This window comes from Falco biarmicus, chromosome 9 (assembly GCF_023638135.1).
Source record: "Falco biarmicus isolate bFalBia1 chromosome 9, bFalBia1.pri, whole genome shotgun sequence".
Classification (NCBI taxonomy): domain Eukaryota; kingdom Metazoa; phylum Chordata; class Aves; order Falconiformes; family Falconidae; genus Falco; species Falco biarmicus.
The window spans coordinates 55162625-55183926 of NC_079296.1; the positions used below are offsets into that span (position 1 = coordinate 55162625).

The 21302-nt window shown below is 42.7% G+C and overlaps 1 protein-coding gene across 1 annotated transcript in view; it reads right to left on the bottom strand.

Moving 5' to 3' along the window:
• Positions 1 to 16176: 16176 nt before the first annotated feature.
• Positions 16177 to 21302, bottom strand: part of TCERG1L (transcription elongation regulator 1 like) — a 104512-nt gene continuing 99386 nt past the window's right edge. The window contains exon 14 of the mRNA XM_056352818.1: positions 16177 to 19522. Within this exon, the coding sequence (XP_056208793.1) occupies positions 19366 to 19522 (157 nt within the window). The 3' untranslated portion in view covers positions 16177 to 19365. The remainder of the gene's footprint in view (positions 19523 to 21302) is intronic.

Consider the following 21302-nt stretch of genomic DNA (forward strand, 5'->3'; position numbering starts at 1 on the left):
ATAATCCGATCCCAGCAGGATTTGTGCAAAGTGCTGTTCTCTGACTACAAACACTCTGCTTGGGCCTATTTACATCTTACTGTTATTTTGGCTCGTTGATAAATGCTGTCACTCTTTCCTGCATGATGACGGGTTTTAGATGAGCTGTGGAAGAGCGGGAACTTGCGGTGGGTTATGATGGACTGACCAGATGCTCTTGTATAGCGGGAACCTGCCCTGAGCAGACACAGGGACCCACCAGCTTCCAGCCACCTGCCAACAGTTTGTCCAACACCAACACAGATTTCAGCTCCAGTCTTTAAATTGAATTATACATTTACTGGGGGTACTTAGGCTTTGCAGCATTCACAGCAATATCGGAAATGGGGACCAAAACACACCACCAAGAAGATGTAACTGGACCCCCCATTCCTGCCATGGGTTCACAGCAGCAGGGCACACGCTCTTGTTTCCCCGCATTGCTTCTGCTATTTTTAATGCACTGCTGCAGCTAGTCTAGGAGCCTTCTGAGTGGAGAAGGAAGCAGAGGAGACGGTAGAGGTAATATCAATTTTTCTGCTAGTCTACATAAAGCAGTATGATTTCCAATTTGTAGCATTCATTTTCAAGTGTATTGCTTTGACAAGGCTGTACCCACAAGCTAATGCATTGCAGGTGGAGCTCGTGCTGGATTGCAAAATGGTTTTACACCGGCCTGAGCTCAGCAGGGGACTGGGCCACGAGCTAGATTGTTTTTATATTTGCTGTTTTGGAAGACAGGAGCTTTGGCATTTGGCTGTATGTGTTTCATTGCAGCAGCTGTGCCAGCAAGCGCTTGGGGGAAGGTACAGAGCCCCAGCACATGGTTTTTCCAACAGCAAGGGTGTGCAGCTCTGCTGCTATCATGGTATGGGGAGATGAACCAATTTAGGGCCTTCCAGCACCCCAGGTTCATATGGGATGTGCACTTCCATGGGCAGGGCTCAGCCAGCTCGTCACCTGGAGCTGCACTTGTGTTACAGGGTCCTCTGCTAATACTACTGCTGCTAAATGACATGCTGGTTTGCAAAATAATTTGCTTAAAGACAAAAAAAAAAGTCAGCCCAGAGAAGAGTAGAAAACTCAGGCATGCCCAGGCAAAATACTGGTGTGCAGCCCAATGGCCACGTTGAAAAATGGAGGGTCTCTACTTCCAAGAGCTCAACAGGCAGCGTGCCCAGAGACTCCAGCCCCTCTGCAAACTGAACCACAGCCTTGGCCTCCAGAGAGGGAAAAGCAGCAGCACAGGGAAACAGGTTATTTCTTAAAGACTTTGGAAATTCATAACTGCCTCCAGCCCCTTGCTTAGCAAAGAGGCAGCTCGGGCAGTGTATGCTCCCTGCTCCACGTTTTCACCTGCTGTGGGGGGCAGTGAAGCCAGGACCAAGCCCACTTGTTCTCATTAACAGCGTAAGCCTTGAGCTGGTGGCTGGGGGGGATACACAATCCCACAACATAAGCCAAAGGAAGCCATCCATTACTGGGTTTTTTCTTGTTTTTCAGGCACTCCTAATGCAGTGTAGCTGAGGTTATACTGTCAGCAGCACTTCTGCCTGTCCTTCAGGCTCAACACACATTCGAGTGATTCTTCTCCCTCCCAGTCCCTGACTAGCTGATTTTCTGTGGCTAGGTGGAAGAGAAGAGCACCTTGTTTAATGAAAATCTGGGAACATGTCCTTCAATTGCTGGGAAGATGCAGGGATGCAGTGCTAAGGTATACTGTATATTATCTTATTAAAAGCATCATGTCAGAAGTACAAGGAAGAACTACAGCTATTGCATATTTCATATTAGACTATCCTTAGCAGCATTCAAGACAGCCATGAAGATTGCTTCAGGAAGTATTCTGGCTGTGGAACATCAACTAAGGGTGGCTCAATTTATTGTTTTTTTTTAAAACTTTGGAGTGATGTCACTATATTCATATATGATATATATATCATATATTCATTTGCTGTAAAGTAGGTGTCAGACTCTAGCTGACATGGGTTGGGTAATTACCGTTACTCACAGTAGCAGCTAAGACCATTTAATAAAGTATATATATTTAGCATAGCAGTCAGAATAAATGTTTGTTTATAGAAATAGAAATAAAACCCATGTGCAAAACCATCTGCTTCTGACATAACTGTCAGAAGGAACTGAGTTACTACCAGCCACTGAACCATCAGCTTTACCATGGGTTTGCATCGGTGCAATTGAAATTACCAAGAGTGTCAGCCACAGTACATTCTCCAGTTGTTTTTTTTCTTTGCTGGGCTTTTTTTTCATTTAATTGGGAATCAGTCTGGAGCTGGCTGGACTAAAAAACAAACAGTGTTTCTGATTCCCTTGGACCAAAATCAGTTTTTTGCTGGGCTTCCTGCAGCTGGTTCCCCTGGCAGCCCTCGGGGATGCCGATATGGGAGTGGGGCCCTTGATGCCCCACTGCCTGCCTGCCCACTGGGAGACAGCATGCTAAATACATATTTGAAGAGCCAGTGAGAGAAAATAAGTGAGATTCAATATATAATGTCTTCTCTGCAGGAGTATTACGGACAGACTGGTGAAGAAAAACATACCAGCCTGTCTGCTGCTTCAAAATAACTATGTTAAAGAAAGTATCAAAACCCCCACTTCCTCTTTATTCTGTCCAATACTACCAAATACCTGTTGAAAAACACGATTATTTTATCACCATGAAGTTTTTATCATGGAAAGATAATCACAAGTTACTTATACAGGCCAAGAAATAGCTGACAACTCCACTGAGTGTAATAAAATTCTTTCTTCTCATAGTTAAAGCCTAACAACAGAGATTAAAGACATCCAGAAACATGGGCAGAAGTCTAGAAACATGTTTTTCATGCCCAAAGCCCTGAGGAAGAGGAGTGTGACTGGCTTCAGGAGGAGCGGTGGGATCCTGCCTCAGCGGAACAATCTGGATGTGTGATGGCTGGCGGTGACGGCAGCCACTGGTGCTGGGATGAATAAATCAGCGCTGGGATGTAAACCCACAATTCCTTCTTCTGAATGCATTTCAGCTTACTTAATGGCATTCTGCATAATTTGTATTATAATTCCCAGCATATGAAGTAAACAATCTTACGGCTTTTTTGTTTTGTTTTTCCCTAGTATCTCTCCTGTGGCAAAACTTTACTCCTAACAGACAAATGCAGAATACTTAAAGAGATCAGCAAAGCAGAGGGGAAAAAGTTGCTTTTTCTCCTCCCAGTCTTCACTTCGGAGAACACCACACAGAAAACTCCATGGTCACAGTGCAGGGGAACCCCACGATGAGCGCCGTAGGGCAAGCTAAGGCTGCAGACCCTTGCTGTAAAGAGCAACTCTTTCTTTTAAGGAAATATTCCATACTGGATAGCCTAAGGGGCAGGCTCTGAAAACTGTCTGAGGAACGGGTATTTTTGGAAAGAGCTGAGGCCATGCTACTGGATAACATGGGTGCCCAGAAGAGTTGCTCTGTCACTACTTGGCTTTGGTGTCACAATGTGAAACCCATGAAGTCTACAAGCTCAAGGGAGTGGAGCAGGTCCTCACTTTTCACATTTTCCTACTCACAATTCAATAAACGTGCTGCTGTAGGTGAGATGTATGAATGACACCCAATCCCAGCACCAACTCTGAGATCCTCAGCAGTTAAAAATCTTATTTCTGTATTGACACCATGACATGATAGCTTCGCCCCCAGCCAGAGCATGTCCTTACCTGCATTGTGTACATTGAGCCACAGGCACGTGCATGTGAATTACTTGTACATCACATCACGGGGGCAGTCCCACTACCTCTGTGCACATGGCTATGGGGTGTGAGTCAAGTAGTGCCTGTGCCTTTACCTCCAGCATTGCTGAGCTAGTCCTTCTGCAGGACTGTTGCAAACTAATCCCACCCAAAAGCTGCTTGCCCAAGTGTTATTTACCTACGCAAGGAGATATGTGGTGATCATTGACTGTTGGGAGGCACTGAAACCGGGCTGAAGTGCCTTGGAGCAGATCCCCCAAAAAAACCACGGTATCACCAACCACCTTAGCAGAGGCAGGCGTGCCAGCACCAAACTTCCAAGGGGTCAGGAATAGAGAGGAGCAGCCTGGGGAGCTCAGCTGGTCCCCTGCACCCCACAGCTTAGCAAAGAGTGAATCCCACTCTGCCAGGAGAGGAAGATGCCAGTTATCCAGGTGATTTGACAGGCAGAAGATAATGGAAACAGGGGATTCATTAAATTACCTGATGGCATTGCCAAAATGAAATTTTAAAATCACAATGGAAAAGCATAAGCTCTGATTTTTAACTCTTTTTGTTTTTTTTAGTGACACAGAAATTCCCCATGGAAGCCACCCTTAGCCAGCTGGCCGGTATTGCTTGCCTCTCCTTCCTCTGCCATTTTACCAGAGCCCCATGTAGCCATGCCAGCATCAGCAGCAACTCCCCAGTAAAAGGGATGAGGAAGACCCTTCATTGGGCTATAATTCAGTCAGTTTGTGGTTTATTTATTGTACTATATTTTCGAGTTTTTACTGATTATTTTTTTTTTTTTTAGAAAAAACAAGAATTGAAAAAGTTACTCATGTAGTCCATGGAAACAGTGAGCAGAATATTCATGCTTTTCATTTCAGTATGGAAATTTGTAGTTTGCACTTTAGAAAAAATATTAAAAGTCAAACCAGATTTTTTTATATAATTGCCTAAAGCAAATACTTTAATTTTAAAGCAGCACACTGATCCGCTTTTTCCAAAGCATCCTCAGGCAATAGAGATTTTTGTGTAACAATTTCAAAAGTTGACATGCTAACAAACTCTCTTTGTTCATAGCAACTGCAGGGACTTTAGCAACATAAAGTGATGGCAGAGACTTGAAAGATTTAATAATTTTTAATTGGCCAATGTTTGCGCAAATTGGCACTGACAAAAGTATTATCTGTGGAGCGCATCTGCCACCCATAATTCTCCTCTGTGAAAAGCCAAAGGCCCTGCCAGTGCTTCATCTGTGCTTGTCTGCTCTAAGTGTCAGGAGCACAGAGATGATCAGTTCTGCTTTACTGAGACCTTTCCTTGCTCATCAACAACGGCAACTTATTACTCACTCAACCAATACTCACCTAAGTGATTGTGATACCAAGAAACTACCTGTATTTTCAGGTACAGCAGCATTCAGCAGCTGCAGGGTATAAGCAAGAGCAGCATGGCAGTGGCTGTAGGAGCCAGCAGCCAGACCCGTGCCTGTGCGAGAGGCTCAAAACGTGACCTTCCACCACCCATGGGCTGCAGAGCATTTTGCAGCTCAGACCATGGAGGCATGCCCCGTGTACACAGATCCTGCTCCAGGGCCACCAGACAGTCAGCAGAAAGGCTCAGCAGTGAATTTAGATGTGCTGAGCAGCCACGTGTCCTTGCAAAGGAAAATGCAAAGCCACCTTCTCCCACACAGCCCACAGCCCTGAGCCACCACTTTCCCTGAAGGTCATCAGGACAACTGCATGGATGGAAAGTTATCTTGGGGCAAAACGTTACAGCATCCCTTGTAAATGACTGCTTTAGGGCCAGAATAATGCATTGAGATTGCGAGGGCTGAAACAACATTTGCTTAGAATCAGAGAACCGTTTTGGTTGGAGAAAACCTCTAATATCATCAAGTCTAGCCGTTAGCCCAGCACTGCCAAGCCCACCACCAACCCGCGTCCCTAAGCACCACATCTATTTTGCGGCACTCTCAAAACTAGCCCGCTGCAACAAGGCTTTTACCATCACATTCCAGGTTAACTTCAATAAGTAGTCCCCGTACCTTGCTCTGGAATGTCCCCCACAAGGTTTCAACAGTTCATCTACTGTTCGTGCTCTTTCTTCACACTCTTCAGGCCAGTCCACCTGGCTTCTTGCCTCTGCCGCATCCTTCTCCTTGTCTCTCCTCCATCCAGGGAACACTCACTCTCTCTCTCTCTCTCATTCCTCTACAATTCCTCTACACATCTACAACACACATTTTAAATACCCCCAGAGGTGGTGACCCCATCACTGCCCCGGGCAGCCTGTTCCAGTGCTTGACAGCCCTTTCAGTGGTTTTGGCGTTGGTGGGTTTTTGGTGTTTTTTTTTCTAATATCTAATCTAAACCTCACCATTGAAAAGCAGCAGAGGGTGAGGGTTTGCTTTGTACCATTTTTGCAGACACTATGCAGATACTCAGCAACCCAAAGAAGCAGAAGTGCCAGCCCCACCATTGCCCCCTGATGTCATATAAAGGCTTTCAAGGCTGCTTTTGGGCTGTTCCCCTACTCAGCATGAAGCATGCAGACAGCCTGAGGGGTATGGTCTCCAAAACAAATCTCTAGGATAAATACAGACTGACTACATCATCTCTTTTATGTGTGCTGTATTCAGCTGTGCATGTTTGCAGTTACCAGGTGATTATATATTTGGTCTTGCAGAATGAGAAATAATGAAAATTATTTAATCATTTCTGTAAGGAGGCCAAATATCCATTAAACCCATGTCTTTTCTGATAAAGAAAAGAGAAGAACTTATAACTTGCAAGAATTAAAGACTATAAGGATCTCTCATAAGACAGGACCCTGTCCCAGGAGATAGGTGCTGCAGATGACAAGCAATAACTGCCCCCACTACTCACTTCAAGTTAATTAAACACAAAGAAAACCAACATGGGAATATATTTTTTCAGGATTATTTTTCCCCATTGCCCTGGTGTCAGCTGGGATAGAGTTGGTTTTGTTCTTGGTGGCAAGTAGAGTGCTGTGTTTTGGCTCTGATGTGAGAACAACACTGATAGCACACTGATGTTAGTTGTTGCTGGGTGATGTTTCCACTAAATCAAGGACTTTTCGGTTTCCTGGGCCCTGCCAGCGGGAGGGCTGGAGGGGCACGGGAAGCTGGGAGGGGACACAGCCAGGACAGGTGACCCGAACTGGCCAAAGGGACGTTCCATACCATATGGCATCATGCTGAGTATATAAACTGGGGCAAGAAGAAGGAAGGGGGGACATTTGGCATTGTGGCGTTTGTCTTCCCGAGTAGCCGTTACGTGTGATGGAGCCCGGCTGCCCTGGGGATGGACGAACCCCCGCCTGCCCGTGGGCAGTGGGGGATGAATTCCTGGGTTTGCTTTTGCTTGGGTGTGCGGTTTTGCTTTACCTATTAAATGTTTCTTATCTCAACCCTTGAGTTTCACATTCCTTTCAGATCCTCCTCCCTATCCCTCTGGGTGAGGGGCAGTGAGCGAGCGGCTGCGTGGGGCTCAGTTGCCAGCCGGGGTTAAACCACGACACCCCTCTATGGCTTCTCAGTGTGGGGATGAAGGGATGGCCAGGTTTCAGATGCAGTAATACACTTAAAAAAAAAAAAAAATCTAACAGAAGCAGTTCAGGTAGCCAATCTACCTTTTGGCTTCTCCATGGTCCAAGGAGGACAGAAGGGACCTCTCAGAGCAAGTCATCCTGCCCATGAAGGCTGTTTGCTGGAGGTGGTGGGCAGGAGGGATTTCCTGGGCTGCAGACACAGCCTGGATGGCCACCAGCACTGAGTGTCCCTTCCTTAATGCAGTAACACCAGTTCAGCACTGCTCCCCTCCAGCAAACAGTCTCACATAATTCAAGAACAGAGATGCCTTCCTCCTGGTTACTGCCCATCACCACTTCTCACTGGTTTTAGCTGTGGTGTGCGTGGCCGCATCACATGCTGTGCTGCTGCTTGAGACTGAGCGGGACCAGGACTGAAATCAAACAGATACTCCCTCTAGAAGGTATTAAATGAGGAAACGGAAGAGAAGAGAGAGCTCTCCAGTGGTCTGTAAATAATACATTTTAATTAAGGCCTGAATTCCACCTTAGGCCACTTACAAAAACTTATGAATGAATTAAATGCCTTTAATCTCCTTTAGGATTAAACGGCAGCAGAGTGGAAAGAAGAAACGTCACACGTTGTACCGCCAAACCCAGCTCATTAGCATTGCTCGGGTGCTTCTAAAGTTTCTATTTTTGCTATTTTGTGACATTCCCAGGCAAAACATCCCAATACATTTCCTTTAGCCACGGACAACTCTTGGCTCTGCCCCTTCAGTCTCTTTGGTCCTGCTGCCCCACTCTGAGCACACTCCTCACTCTGAAAAGCGTGATCAGCTGCTGCAGGGAAGAGGATTTTCCCCACTTTGTAACACTACAGCTACTCTGAATACTCTTGAGAAAATATTAGCAGCTTTTGTTTAAAAATAAAAATACACTGTTGCAATTTGCAAGAAGATCTATGCAGGTTAGACTTATCAACCTCCAGTTGACTACATTTGAATTATTAAATCAATATCTTATTCTTTGAGGAGGAAAAATATCACAGCTTATGGAAAATTATTTTTAATACAAACAAAACACAGGGCTGGAAATTCTTAGCCTACCGTGCCTAAAATCACAGCCTTTTCAGATGCAGGAGGTCTTCATTAAAAATGCTTTCAAAAGTTAAATATATTCCTGTTTTTCATGCAGTGCTTGTTCCAAGCAGGAACACTGCTTCCCTGCAATGCCAGGGAAAAGCTTTTCCCTTCAAAGTAAGAAAAGGAGAAATATATTAAAAAGACATCTTGTTTCATCAGGTACAGCCTGATCTAAGAACATGGCAACGCAATGCTTGCAGCTTGCCTTCCAGACCGCTGCACTCCGGCACGGTGCTGGGCTGCCTGGGATTTCCTAACACTCGTCTCTCCTTGTCAAGTTGCCCAGCTGCTTTTTGGGCAGATAAGGCTTGATTTAGTATCAGCAGGAGTTGATGCTGCTCCCAAAGTTGGGGGAAGGTGGTAAAGAACATAGGTTCTAACAAGCACCCCTTGAAGTGGTTTTCTTTTGTTTCATGTATTTGAGGAGGAGATGCTGCAGAAGTTTGAGGAAGAGGCAGTGGAGGTTCTCGCATCAAGAAGGACAATATTGGAATTTAAACCTCACCACATTGCCATGAAAGCCACAAGGTAGAGGATTTAACTGGACAGCTGCTGTAGCTGGATATATAATATAAAAATTACTAACAAAAGGTGATGCTATGTTAAGAACATGTTTTACAAAAGCTGGGAATTGCACAAAGGAGCTGGTTGTATATAAGGAAAAAAACCCAAAGGATTTTGATTGGTTAATCCCCAAGTGGTTTGGTTCAAAGTCAATGATGGCTAAAGAAAAATAGTTACCAACAGACAAATGTGGAAAAAATAATTTAGAAGAATATAGACTAGTCCTTATAGCACAGCAAATCGTATGTAGAGTAAAACTAGAAACCCTTAAACTCAATTGAAAAGGTGCCTGAAATTTCACTTTCATGCAAGAAAAGAACTTACAAGGACAGGCTTTTTTTATCTCTAGATAAATAACAAGCTCTCAGAGAAGTAGGAGTTTTCAGAGCCTGCAAATAATAATAACAAAAGGATGAACGGGCAAAGCAAGCTGTACCTTTTTTTCTATCAGAAGGTAGCTCCAAAAATATCAGCTACAGAAGACATTGTGATATATATTTTGAAAATTATTTTCAGAGTTAAATACTGACAAATTATTCAGATATAAAATTAGAAAAAGAAGAAAAGGGGAATATGCTGTGGTCTTCCATGAAGATGACAGGAACAGCTATAACTAGTTTTAAAAAAACAGAAAAATTCCTTCATTTTCCTCCCCAAAGATAAGCCCTGCTGAACACCTGGGTATAGAACTACAATGGATCAGAAACGAGTTGTAAGCAAATACAAACATCTCTGATAAGATCAGAGCCCAAACATCTTTGATGGGGAGAAACACCAGGAAACACAAGAGGCTGAAGGAGGCTGAAATATAAACGGAGAGGAGCCACTCGCAGCGGGGCAGAGCGCTGACTTTTCGGCAATTTGCAGGCAAACGCAATCCTGCTGCAGGAAAAACTCTGGGGCTGCACGGCATCGGCTTCAAGGCTTCACATGACCTCCACCGTGTGTTCACCACCGATGTGCTGATGGATCCGACTCAAACTTAGGAGGCTTAACACAGCAGAAACTGTTTAATCACCCGACAGGTAGGATGAGTAGCAATGGGAAATGCTTAACAATAAAAAATGTGAGAACAGGTACCTAGGGATTAATTTATGCTAAAATTAGGTTGGATATTAGGAAAAATTTCTTCACCCAAAGGGTTGTCAAGCATCAAATCAGGCTGCCCAGGGAAGCAGTGGGGTCACCATCCCGGCGGGTATTTAAGAGATGTGTGGATGTGGCACTTAGGGACGTGGGTTAGCGGTGGGCCTAGCAGTGCCAGGTTAATGGTTGGACTTGATGATCTCAAAGGTCTTTTCCACCCTAAATGATTCCATGACTCTAAAACAAAGGCAATCATCAAGCAGAAACATGAAAGACTTGCATTTGCTTTATATCTGTATGGTAACTGCATCTAATGATCATTTGCTATGACCACTGAAAAAAACTCCATAAATAAATGTCGTAGGTACAAATTAAAGCTGAGAGACAATTGCAGAATGAGTGCCTAACCTGAGAGGCAGGAAGAAATCTGCCTTACTCTGGGTGGCTGATGGAAGGGTAGGGGAACTTTCTATCAATACATTAGGCAAATGACCACAAAAGGAGGGAAAGAACAATTGTAACATGTTTTCTATGTTTGCATTTGGACTGGAAATAAGATAAAAAATAATACTGTCATCATGAAAGGACTAAAGTCTGGTAAGGCATCAGGCACCTCTGCAGGGATGTAGGAGCAAAGGGAAGAGCAGAGAAGTGTAGACCAAAGTCCCTGCTCTCTTTGCTATTTTCCAAATTTAAGCATTCGTGACCCAAGAGGTGAAGCCTATCTTTGCCGATGTCAGCAGGAACTTCAACAAACCCCTTTATCTATGCATTAATTTAAGGTTATCAGTTAGTTATTAGGAAATTTGGATGCTTAGAAAATTTAAACCTACTGTTATCAATGTCATGTACATTCAGCCAAGCCAGCAACTGCAGTGTCCCATGTGCTAACACTTGGAAGGTGGGTTCCTAACATATTTTCATACACCCACCTATTTCATTTATACTGCTACATATTTTACCTCATTTCTTGAGAAACCAGGTTAACACACACCAAAACTACAGATAGACATCTGCAGAGTTTTGCATTAATATCCTCCCCCTGCCTCCCCCACCCAGTATAGGATGCTTGAGGAAAAAAGTTCAATTTAAAGCAGTTTTGACAAACTAGAAAGCATTTAGTCAGGGATAGACCATTTACAGGTAAACAGGAGTACCCAGTTTACTATCTCAAGGTAACTTTTCACAAACTCTTCAAAAGCTAAATACTCTAAATCAGGTTCAGATCTTTCTTTCTGTAGCAATGTGCAAAAATTGGTCCCCTTTCCGAGAGGAAGCATTTTTTTTCTGCATTTGTAGTCACTACCCTGTTTTCCTTCCTGGTGTGAAGACATTATCAAATATAGCAACTTCAAGACAAGTAAATGGAAGAAAACCATGAAAAACTGTCTGGATACGATGCAGCTCCGATACAAGCAAACTTGCCAGAAGTGTATTCATTATGAAAAGCATGTGGAGAGGCAACAATTCTGGATGTCACAGCCACTGCTGAGGAAATACAATATATAGATATTTCATTGATGGTTGGAAGGATAAATCAAGTTAAATTGCTCACAGAAGCAAACCCAAAGCATCTTGCTGTGAATCTAGAAAAGTAAATTTGTAGTCTCTTGGGAACACTGCCATCATTTGTTTTCATTTCTTTGACTTCTCTTCATTTATGCTAGAGATTAGCTCTCCCAACAATAATCACAGCAATATAAAAACGTTTTCCCAGAGGAATGGCATGAAAGTAATATTTACCAAAGTAAACCCAAGTGAGGAAATCAAAATAGGAAGAACTAAGTTTAAAACAAAACAGAGCCACAAACTACTTGGGAAAGGGAAACAAAATTACTGTAACTGCTGCTGAACAACTAAACGTCTACCCAAAAGTCTGTAGCCTTGTTAGAAGGCCAGGAAGCAGAGAAAAAAAAAAAAGCCAAAATTCATAAAAAACTATCAACAGTCTTTTGCATATTTTCACATTGCCCATGTTGTTCAGAATTTATTTGCCATGTTTTTTTTCATTTTTCCTAAAGAAAAAAACCCGTAAGATTATCACCTTTGTTTTCTCCTCCTATTTATTTTTAGCCAAATATAATCCCACTAAAGATGTATACAAACAAATTACTCTTGAAAAAGCATTACTCAAGCTAAGTGATTATTAGTATTTTATCAGCACGTAAAGCTAATATGCAACAAGCTGGAGCCTTTGGCAGTCCATTCCACCTCAACTTAGTTTTGAATTACAGCTTCCTTAATTTTTAGCACCTTGTTCATAGGGGAAGCAAAAACAGAGCTCCATCTGGATATGTACCCTGTGGTCAGCTTAAATTCATTCTTTTTCCTGAAGCAGTTTCCCAACGTCCCAACCAACTTATAAATAAATCTGATATACATGTCCTGTTCTGGGGTTGTTTTTTTGGTTTGTTTTTGTTTGTTTGTTTGTTTTTGAGTATTCAGGGCTGTTCTCTCTATACTGTTGGTTAAACTGAAAACCATTACATACTTTGTAATATTTTTTTTTTCTAACTTGAAAATTGAGGAAGCGCAGATATCTGAAACCCCCAAGTCACTTACCCGAGCAAAAGAAAACCAAGTCCATCACAGACATGAAATCCTGGAGCACCCAAAGGAAGAGACAGAGCAACAGGAGACCCCAACGAGGAGCAAGGAAGCAATTACCTAGATAAACATGGCCATGTGAGCAGACAGCAGGTGTTGTGCTTGTCCAGCACATGCAGCTGGGCAGGGGTGAGAGCAGCTCCACGGTATGATCTACCCTGATTCCTTGTCCCATGCCAAGACTGGGTATTGCTCAGACAAAATAACCAATTGTTTCAAATATATAAATTTCCAGGCAAAATCCAACATCAGAATGTTCAGGTTGGAAGGGACCTTAACAATCACCCAGTCCCACCCCCGCTGCTGTGGGCAGGGCCCCCTCCCCCCAGCCCAGGCTGCTCCCAGCCCCATCCAGCCTGGCCTTGAGCACTGCCAGGGATGGGGCACCCACAGCTGCTCTGGGCAGCCTGGGCCAGCGCCTCGCCGCCCTCACGGGGAACAATTTCTGCCTCACAGCTCATCTGCATCTCCCCTCTCTCAGCTTAAGGCCATTCCCCCTTGGCCTGTCACCACGTGCCCACGTACAAAGCCCCTCTCCAGCTTCTTGCCGGCCCCTTTAGGTACTGGAAGTCTGCTTATAATAAGTAGTACCTAAATAAATAAAAATATAAATATATAAAATACATTTATATATAAAAAGTGTATACATCACTTTCCATGTCCATGTGGGTCAAGCCACAATGGACTTAAATTAAAGCAAGAGAAGTTCACAGTGGAAGGGGAAAACCTTTCCTGCCAAGAGCAGTTAGACTGGGGAATGAATTACCCGGGGATCTCTCAGATCCTCGTTTCTGCAGGTTTGGAGAACCAAAATAGCCCAACACCTGTCAGGAGGGATTATACACAGCTCGGGCCGCTAGACACAGGGAATAGCTTAGAGGAACAAGGTGGTGGTCTGTTTGGTTTTTTTTTCCCACCCAAATATTCCAAGTTTAATTTCTATAATTCTTTCAACAAAGCAGACCAGGATCCGGTTTACTGAAATACAGCAGTGTTGAACAAATGCTATAGGATCAAAATCTTTTCATTTTGATAAAGGATTTTCTGGTCCTAAGAAATCCAATATGCTAAAAGCTTCATCAGCGCTAGCAGCTTCTTTCTGAAGGTGTGTCGGTTCGTTTTTGCTGCCTGCATTCTCAAACTCATTTTTAGTTCTGTCCCTTGGTGCTACAGCAGGCTTGGACTCTGCTGCTGATTCCATTTCATTTTCTTAGTACTTTAAAACACAGCAAAAGTCTTCTTCCTCTTATGACAAAGAAAGACTATAGTTATTAAAAATCTTGTTGGAGATTCTGTTTTAGTTATTTTTCCATTTCCCCCCTCTGTAGAAATAGCAAATTTGATGCTGTCACACAGTTTTATTGGCTCCTTTAGGACCACTCAAGGTCATTCAGAATTTTTGTTTTCCACTTTACCAAAAAAAAAAAAAAAAAAAAAAAAGATGAAAACCTCTCAAACACGCACCACCACCCTTTCTTTCTTTCTTTTTTTTTTTTTTTCATTTTCAGAAATCCGGTATACTTTGACCTTTTTCTGCCTTCAACAGCCAGACCGTCACTGCTCATCAGAGGCTCAGGAGAAACAGCTGCAGCAGAACCACACCAGAAACCCCAAGCCATGTCCTCCTGCCCAGCCCTGGCCCCGGTGACCCCTAGCTGGGGCTGTGACCGGGGCAGGCTGGACCCACCTGAGCACACAAGCTGAGAACTGGGCGCAGGTCAGCGTCAGCCTCCATGGGATCAGGCTCGGTGCCTACCTCCTGTCCGACAACAGATGCACATAGATGTGAAAGGCCGAGTGATTAGTTTGAATGTTTCTTGCTACTGGAGTAAAAAAATCCCCATGCATGAGTTGGAGAATCCTTGGTAGAGGGACTCCTAAGTGACCAGGCTATTGTAAATAGACCAGGGTTGGAGGAAGCATGACCCCCAAGAGTCTCCCACCCCTGCACTGGGGAAGTGACTGGGGATAAATTAAACCCTCTTGTTAATTCATTCATGCCAGGTGATCCTGTTGAGCCCAGAAATTAAAAGATGGATTACACTCATTTTAGTGTAATGGGTATTAAGAAACACAGGATTCCTGGAGAACTGAAAATGAACAAAATTTGTAACAATAACTTGAACAACCTAGTCTCAATCTACCCAGAGTGCTACTCTCTTGAAACCCCTCCAGAAAAAATATCAGTGATTACTCAACTCAGGATGAATTAGATTTTCCTCTTTCCTCTGAACATACATAATGTTCAGAGCTTCTTCAGATACAGTAGCTTTCCAAATCTATAGTGTTTATGGTGTCACATATAACCTCTGTGTGTGAAGCTTCCCTGTCTTGTTGCTAAGCTCATTAACCATTCCAATGCCTTCATGACCTAGATAAAAGGAAGAGTGCCCCCATTTTAGATGGTAAAAAGAGAGTCTTGAAAATTAACTCCTAACTCATGAAAATCATCTTGTTCTTGTGCGGTTGTTCAGGTTTGGTAAACATCCTCTCCTGCTGTGCTATCCCCTCATAGCATGATCATGCGGAATAATGATGTCCCTTTCTAGACTTACTGCACTGGCCAAAGTCAGGCTTTTGGTTTGGGTTTCTTGGTTTTTTTTAAGTCTTCCCTTATGTGAGCAATTCCTCTTCTCCTTGGTGTCCTCTAGTGATGGGGGCTGCACTCCCCTGGTCCAGCTGTGGCCACATCACCTTGCACAGGTGGGCTCTATTCAAAACTATTTTGATGTGGTCATGCCGATGATGCTATAGCAGGCTGGCCCATTTGCCTGTCCTTACTGTACCTTGGCCAAGACACTTTGAAGCGTGCATCCCAGCCTATGAAAATTTAGATATAGTGCAGAAAAGAAATAACTAATTCTGGAAAAACTATATTTCCTGAGAAAAATAACTGCTTCTGACCATTTAATGGAGCCTAGCACTTTTTCAAAGTTTCCTGAAGAAGCTCAAAGCTCTGTGTGTGTGCTTTGTAAGTGAGCTGTGTGGACGGATGCTTCCTCCAAAGCCGCACCCAACACACAGACAGCACTCTGCAGTCACACTGGGGTATTATGTACGACTCCATAGGTGATCCATCTCTTGACTTACACAGCTAGGACTTCCTGCACCCACTAAGTGCTGTTAATGTATAACGGTCACACATTTGTGGCCATCATTCTTGTGCAACTTCCACAGCAGCCACAAAGTTACTGCCTTGACATAATGAAATGGTGCAGTGTGCTCCTCCACCTCCTGGGTCACACCACGCAGGTCTTCCTTGACAAAACACAACCAAAACAAACACCAGGCCTCCTTTTTCTCTTCAGATTTGTTGAATTTGGCATTAGGAATAGCCTTGGTTTTCAATGCCTGGAGGCCAGACCAACCTCATCTCTAACGTCAACAAAACCAGCCTCATCTGACCATCTGCAGGACAAATGGGCAAACCTGGAGCCAAGCTTTTGGACCCATCAAAGGCATCTGCAACCTTCAAGGCCTTCCTGATTGTACAGCAGTTGTATTTTATTAAAACAGTATTATAAACAATAATAATCACAATTAGAATATGAAGGGCTATTATGTCCTATATACTATACCAATCCAAAGGATAATGTAGTAAAGCAAAAAGCACCTATATTCATCTCAGACTGTACTAAAAAGTTGTGACAGAAGGTCTTTCTTTGACATATTAGACATGAATACTAATTCATTTATATTCACAATGCTAAAGGGTGTATTTTGGCAAAAGTGGTATATAAATAAATAAAGGGGTTCCCCTCGACTTCATGGAGTTTTTGCATTATATACAGGATACACAAAAGCTGTTTGATTTTTCAAGCCCTGGCTCCGAGAACAGGTGCTCACGCTTTCGGCAGCAATGCATCCCCATCAGCACAGAGGTGTCTCAGTTGCACCCACCCCAGGACCAGCCCTGCTGCATCCACTCACCAGGCGGGGAAGGAATCAAACCCAGAAGAGGAGAACCGTCTCCACTACCACCCATAGGCAAATGGAATAAATACCCATCCCTAACAAGGTGCTCGGTTATTTAAGGTAAAACCTACAAATATTTTGGTGTTTCTTATTGTTATCCATGTTTCTATTTCAGCTCGGCAAAGAAATATTCTATTTCTATATAAGCAGAGGAGAAGGTAATGTGGTGGATGGGCTCTGCCATCATCTGAGGAGACTCCTGATGAGCAACAAAAAGCAGTCACTCCCAACAAAACCATTTTTCTTAAATACCAATAAGAAGAGAAGAGAATGTTTTAATTCGAGGCACCTGCAATGAGACTAGGATTTGTTAAGGGTACTGTGAAAGGAATAGGTTATAAAAATACTATTTTGGGATGAGATCATATGCTCCCACAAACTTGAAGCACTTCTCTGAAGGTATTTCATTTCATCAACTATCAGCATTTTGCACTATAATATGCCTTCATATACACATTTCCTTCTGTTGCATCACAAGGCCAGTTGTGTTAATTTTAATATTCTTCCATTTTAAACAGAAGAAAACAGAGCCAAACTTGGAGGCTTTCTAACAAATACAGATCACCACCAGCACTGAGCACTTCTTGTGTTTCGCAGAATTTCCCAAGAAAATCAAAGAGATTATTCACTTGCCATCACACTTGCATTGTGACAGGGATTTATGACATTGTAAGGAAATGCTAAAATCAAGGAGAATCCCCAAAATATTAATACCCCATTTTATTTATATTTGAAATAGGGGATGGCAGTATAGGGTCTAGATATGCACATACATTTAAATCAGGAAACAACAGCAAGGGTACAAACCACTGAAACAGAAAAGCTCTCAGTCATAAAAGCCAGATCTCATCAGTTTTCTGTATCTTTTTTTTTTTTTTTTTTTTAACATGGAAAATTGCAAAACCTTATGAAAACCAGTGTGAAGTCTGCCTTCATGTCTACTGAAAGACCTATGTCTTTTTTCTGGGTCACTGCTGCCTAGCCCTACCATGCTTACAAGCGAACAGCATTTGTCTCTGCATAATTCATGCAGGATTCCTGCAACACACCGGGCTCTTCCAGTGATGTAAAAATAATTGTTAGATCAAGTTGTGAGTGGCTACCAGAAGTCTTGCAAGCCATGTAAATTCAAATGTCCTTGACCAATTTGCACTCCAGCTCGCTCAGTCCTGAAGTATCACCCTCACTTGCAAAAGTGAGGAAAAACTGGCAGCATCTGTTTAACGTGATAATGCCAACACAGCAACATGCCTCTCACTCACACCAACAGCAACTTGGGGCCAGGTCCTGCTCTCACAGAAATAAATGACAATTTTTTTCCTGTAGAAACTTGCAACTCTACATGCTTTCTGAAACACATCTTATGTTAAGTACTCTTCTTTGAATTATTCTGAGTTCATTTTTCCAAAGCATTAGAAAATACCCTTTATTTCCTTGATTATAAAAAATATACAGCACACATCTAAAGAACAATTACCATTTGTTGGAGAAAATGTCAACATCACTCCTAGCAAATAGAAATCTATAAATCTATTAACTTAAAAATTAGGTCAACTGAGAAAATTATTATGATCACAGAGGAGAGTGTCTCTTTCCTGCAGCATAAAGAAGGGGATATACTGATGTTCAGCAGAGCTGTGCTGATTTACTCTAGCCACGATATCCTGCCTTCGCAGTCAGAGTGCCTGTTTTGCTCCAAATATGCTCAGAATTCCAACTGACATTAGTGGAATTTCCATACAAATCAAGAGCAGTTGGAACTCTCTGATTTTCTCTTTCTCAAGTAAAAACCACACAACCTGCATTATTTTATCCAATATTTCAGAAAGTTTAGAAACTTAAACCCCCCTGAAAATTGGCTTAAAATATTTATTAATTAAAAAAGTTAAATATTTATTCATACAAATATGATGAGAAAAATCTCATGCAGACTTTTCACATACAGTAACATAATTCAAATCATATTGTGATGGTTTTACAAAATAACTTCTTTTAGGAACTTTGATGGAGAAGTGTTGCTATCGCCTGTGTGCCTGACAGCACGACTCATGGTAAGTAGAAAGCTAGTTCTGAAACTTAGTTTTCCTATGGAACATATGCCAAGATTTCCACACTCTTCACTAAGATTAACAATTAATATCTTATTACTACTACTCAGAGAACTGGACAGAGACGTATGAACACCGGGTAATTAATTCCTGCATACCACCGTACCTCTAAACACTTTATGTTAAAGCATAAAGTTGCCAAAAGATTGCTTTAGATAATTCCCCTAAATGATGAAAATATCTTGAGATTGTTATGGATGGCATCTGCTTCTGCTTAATTATAAATCTGCATTGGATTCATAATTTGTGTATATTACAAGTAATTTGCATAATTAAAACAATTACGGGATTGACATATCATGGCAATTAGAAATGCATCAAACTCTGAATGTTGTACAAAAGAGAGCTTCAATATGAAACATTAATTCTTTGAGAACAAAATACCTTTCAGATTCCTGCAGAACAGCCTTCACAAATTCAGTACATGTTCAATAAACTGTTTAGAGAAAGTTTTTCTCAGGGATATTCACTTCCTCGTCAAGCTGTTGCAAGTTTAACCCCGAATGCTTTTAGCCTTCATTTTAATTTCTTACTGCAGTCACAGCATGGACTTTTGTATTTATTGCCAGTTTCAGGAGGTTTTATCTCATTTTCCGTAGTCTTATCCTGTTTTCTTTGTCCCTCTTTTTAAGGATAAGTATGAACTGATTGAAAAAATGCTCTTGGTCCTTCTTCTTCTGAACAAGCCGAAACCGCTGATCTCTTCCATATTTCTCTGCAAATTCTTTAAATGTTGTTCTGCAGAAAAGAGAGACATTTTACAGCTGCTACTTTGTCAGTCCACGCTCCGACGCTTTGACCTGGATCTCACTTAACTTTTCACACATACAGTAAAAATGAGGGGTGTTCTGGAGAATATTTGACAGGAACATGATGGTAAACCTAGGACAAGAGAGGCAGGGCCATGCCAGAACTGCCCGGGCTTTGGACCCATGGATCAGCCTGCAACACTTAAATTCCATTTTTTGATTTAGAAAAATCTGGGTGATAGCTGACAGGACAATTTTGAATCATTAAAGTATTTGCTACAGCACAGGGTATTGCGGCTTCAACTATGCGGGCCAGTATTTATGGCCAGTATTTCAGTAATTAGCCTATAACCAAGCAGAAAACTACACCTGTGGCTAATTGCAAACAAATGCACTTTGACTGCCAGTACTACACCATACCTGATGAAATACCACGCTAGTATGATCTTTCCTGACAAAAAAGCAAAAAATTAATTGTAACTCTGAGTGATGGGCACAAAACCCACAGGGAGCACTGCCTGAGGATTTCATTGTCAGGTCCTGCCTTTTCCAATGGAAACACAGTGTCTGAGAACATTCACTGGTGTTTTACCTGGATGCCTTTGCTAAACCCGGTACAGGCCCACAGGTCCAGGTCTGGGAGCAGCATGGCAGGCACTATAAAGAACCGGCACCATAATTCACAGACCAACAAGAAGGGTTTTTTATTTAAACTCCTGTAGTTTTTGTATTTCCGAGGTGTACATTCTTCTAGCAGTGTTTTCTAGCTGAACTTCCTTTTAGGCTGCATTCACAGCACCATGAGAAATGATGGAAAACTGGAGTTCATGAAGGAGAGGAGAAAAACAATGACCACAGGAAGGGCAGCGACCCCCAGGCTGTGCCCGGGCAGCCCGCCTGCCCCGTGGGACTGCCGTGATGGCAGGAGGAGTCATGGACCCGGAGAAGATGGGCAGGCAGCACAGCCCCATCCTGCAGTAAGGTCCTGAGCAAGCTGGTCTGACCCTGCCTGTATTTAAAATATGAGATGATTATTCCTGTCAACCTAGAGAAGCACACGGGGAGGACACTGGAGGTGCTCCGAGTCTATCAGTTTTCCTTTGGCAATGCCAAGCCTGGCTGCTTCATGCTCCAGCTGTTGCCGGTGCTGGGGATGCTGTGCATCGTGTGTCTCTGCACCGCACCACTGCCTCGCTCGCCCCAGCAATGACTTTGTTCAGTTACTGGGCTCTGCCCCCCATTTTGCAACAATTACTGTTGGCTAAATCAGGGCTCTAATTAATGCGCAGATTTGTAACAGCCACGTGGGGGAAGACCTGTTTTCTTCTTATTGGAAGTATTTTTGATTTCTTTCTCTCACTGCGTATCAAAATCAAGCCAAAGACTACGGTGGGTAGATGAGCTTCTTTGATGCAGTCTCGCACTCAGCTCAACAAAACCAGTAACGGGTAAAATGTTCTCTGTCCTGTAGGCCAGGCCAATATCACCCTTGCAGACTGAAAAGATCGTTGCTGGAACCAGTGGTTAGCTCTTACATTAGCCCAGAATATTGTCAGTTTTGATGCAAAAAAATTCCCATAATTATTGCTTCTGTAGATTCTCATGTGTTGTTTGTGTCTACTACCTGTGTACTTTAGTAGAGAAAACTACACTTCCTTAGTTCTAACAATTTAATGAGATTTATAATATATAAACCTTTATTTTCATATAATTTACAAATGAGAAAGTACTGTCCTAAGAACTGCATTTGCTATTGGGCAGTTTTGGAT